This window comes from Sinocyclocheilus anshuiensis, unplaced genomic scaffold (genome assembly GCF_001515605.1).
Source record: "Sinocyclocheilus anshuiensis isolate Anshui unplaced genomic scaffold, SAMN03320099.WGS_v1.1 scaffold1491, whole genome shotgun sequence".
Classification (NCBI taxonomy): Eukaryota; Metazoa; Chordata; class Actinopteri; order Cypriniformes; family Cyprinidae; genus Sinocyclocheilus; species Sinocyclocheilus anshuiensis.
In genome coordinates, this window is record NW_015555706.1 from 524,371 (window position 1) to 527,760 (window position 3,390).

Sequence of the window (3,390 nt, forward strand, 5' to 3'; positions counted from 1 at the left end):
TCATATAAGATATACACACACACACACACACACACACACACACACACACACACACATCAGGAGCATCAGTCAGTGCTCCGGTTATGAGGTGTCAAAAACTCCAGACGCGTCTTCCATCTTACTAATAAAGTTCTGCAGTGAAAGTGCAGAGAGAGAGAGAGCGAGGGGGATAAACACACGTCACACTGCTCTTCTTCTCCATTCATAACTGCCACAACACCTCCACCATAATCAATATTTCATTTTCCACGAGAAGAACATCAGCGCTTGTGGCGCTCTGCCTCTGAATTACTAAACAGCATCAAATCAGCATGAAGAGACAAACACAAACTCATTCAGTCCAGAGTGACGCTCGCTGTTAAACCGAAGCTTCCAACAGAACATACAAAAGTTTAAAAGTTCAAAACATTTGAAAGTTTCCAAAAGATTTTCTATATCATTTAAAACAAACACACACACACGTACTCACTGGGTCATTCTGGTATTCCCGGCTGTAGAGCTCATGGCAGTTATTAAAGATGTACTCGTACGTTGAGTTGAGACACGCTTTCACACAGTCTTTAACAACTTGACTCGCTCTCGGTGGACTCTGCAGCTCCTGGACCTGAAAACACATACAACAGTTATTCATTTATTTATATTATTATTATTATTATTATTATTATTATTATTATTATCATTATTAGTGATTTAATTTTTTATTTACTTGTTTTTTCTCTTGTCTAATTTTATGTTTGAGTTCAGCTGAAAATTAAGGTTTGTTTGAATCTGTCTTCAGATGTTTCACTATATTTTCAAAATAATTACTTATTTTTATTTATAATATTATTATCATTATTTATGATGCTTTTTTATTTCTGATGCAAATTGAGGTTTGTTTGAATCAGTCTTGAGATGTTTCACTATATTTTCAAAACAATTATTTATTTATTTTTATTTATAATATTATTATCATTATTATTATTATTTGTGATGCTTTATTTATTTCTGTTGAAAATTGAGGTTTGTTTGAATCCGTCTTCAGATGTTTCACTATATTTTCAAAATAATTACTTATTTATTTTTATTCATGATATTATTATCATTATTATTTGTGATGCTTTTGTATTTATTTCTGATGTAAATTGAAGTTTGTTTGAATCTGTCTTGAGATGTTTCACGGCATTTTTAAAATAATTATTAATTTTTATTTATTACATTATTTATGATCATCATTATTATTTGTGATTTATATTTTTTATTTTTTATTTTTTCTCTCTTGTCACTTCTTTTCTAATTTTAGGTTTTAGTTCTGTTGCAAATTGAGGTTTGTTTGAATCTGTCTTCAGATGTTTCACTGCATTTTTTAAATAATTATTTATTTATGTTTATTTATTAAATTATTTATGATCATCATTATTATTTGAGATTTATTCTCTCTTTGTTTGAATCTGTCTTGAGATGTTAAATTATTTTTACAAATTATTTATCAATATTATTTTTATTTCATATTTAATTACATTAAAGGCCTATACATGTTGCTGAAAATTATATAATGCAAAAATAAGGCACAACTACTGAAAAAGCATGTCATTAAATCATTTAAGATTTGTCACCAGAACAAACCTTCATCCTGAAGAAAGTGATGCTGGTCAGAAGATCTACAGTGGACTTCAAATCCTGCAACCTCTCAGGACTGCTGGCTGGGAAATTATTCTGAAACACGAACACACAACTCTTACAAACACAGACACACACTCCACAACACAACTCTTCAGAACTCAGTAGATATAGAGGTCACTGTATCAGTGTAGAGGTGCAGTGATATATTACTGAATATGTGAACAAACCCTGTACATAGAGAGGTCTATCCTCAGAGAGTTGTGCAGTTGATCCAACAGTTTCACAAACCGCTCTTTCTGCAAAAAATAATTGACATATGTCAAATACACATTATGGCACAAAAGTTTGTTTTTGAAAGAAGTCTCTTCTGCTCACCAAGGCTGCATTTATTTAAACAAAAATACAGTAAAAAGAGTAAAACTGTGAAATATTACAATTTAAAATAACTGTTTTCTATGTGAATATCTATAAAAATGTAATTAATTCCTGTGATGTAAAGCTGAATTTTCATCATCATTACTCCAGTCTTCAGTGTCACATGATCTTCAGAAATCATTCTAATATGCTGATTTGCTCAAGAAACATTTCTGATTATTATCAATGTTGAAAACAGTTAATAGTTTTGTGGAAACGGTGATACATTTTATTTTTCAGGTTTCTTTGATGAATAGAAAGTTTACAAGAACAGCATTTATTTGAAATAGAAATCTTTTGTAACATAATAAATGTCTTTACTGTCACTTTTGATCAATTTAATGCATCACTGATGAATAAAAGTATGAACTTATTTAAAAAAACAAACAAAAATCTTACTGACCCCAAACATTAGTGTAACTCAACAACACAACAACAAGGTGTCTGAAATCTACTATACTAGTAGTACTTTTGCAAGTCATTTTGTGGTTGAAATCTGAACTGACCCCAAAGTTGGATGCAGCGAAGCGGTCGGAGGCAGAGACGTTGTTGGAGGACTGTGTGGTGTGGGCGTAGTAAGCGTTGATGTTGGCCAGCAGCGTGCTCATGACCGCAGGAACACCGGGACACATGTACTTCGATGACAGACACGCGAAATGCCTGAACACAAACACGAACAAGGTTACTGACATTTTCTGCAATACAAATCATTTTCAACCCAAATATTTTCCACAATTAAACCAAAATCTTTTCTGCAATACAAGTAATTTTCAACCCAAATATTTACCACAATAAAACCAAACTCTTTTCTGCAATACAAGTAATTTTCAACCAAAGTATTTTTTGCAATAAAACCAAAATATTTTCTGCAATACAAGTAATTTTCAACCAAAGTCTTTTTTGCAATAAAACTAATTTTCCACCAAAATCTTTTCTGTAAATTAAGTAATTTTCAAACAAAACAATTTCTGCAATACAAGTAACCAAAATCTTTTCTGCAATACAAGTAATTTTCAACCAAAATCTTTTCTGCAATTCAAGTAATTTTCCACCAAAATCTTTTCTGTAAATTAAGTAATTTTCAAACAAAACAATTTCTGCAATACAAGTAACCAAAATCTTTTCTGCAATACAAGTAATTTTCAAACAAAATCTTTTTTGCAATACAAGTAATTTTCAAACTAAATCTTTTTTGCAATAAAACCAAAATATTTTCTGCAATACAAGTAATTTTCAACCAAAGTCTTTTTTGCAATAAAACCAAAATCGTTTCTGCAATACAAGTAATTTTCAACCAAAATCTTCTCTGCAAATTAGGGCTGCACGATAAATCGCATGCGATATTTAATGCGCATCTTGTCAGAAAGCCGGTTC

General features: G+C 30.9%; 1 protein-coding gene across 1 annotated transcript in view; it reads right to left on the reverse strand.

Annotated features, from left to right (window-relative positions):
• The window catches only part of LOC107671790 (protein unc-13 homolog B), an 86,335-nt gene that overhangs the window by 20,836 nt on the left and 62,109 nt on the right, over positions 1-3,390 (reverse strand). The window contains exons 22-25 of the mRNA XM_016464762.1: positions 2,523-2,676; positions 1,830-1,898; positions 1,606-1,695; positions 470-604 (exon numbers count right to left, since the gene is read on the reverse strand). Of these exons, the coding sequence (XP_016320248.1) occupies positions 470-604; positions 1,606-1,695; positions 1,830-1,898; positions 2,523-2,676 (448 nt within the window). The remainder of the gene's footprint in view (positions 1-469; positions 605-1,605; positions 1,696-1,829; positions 1,899-2,522; positions 2,677-3,390) is intronic.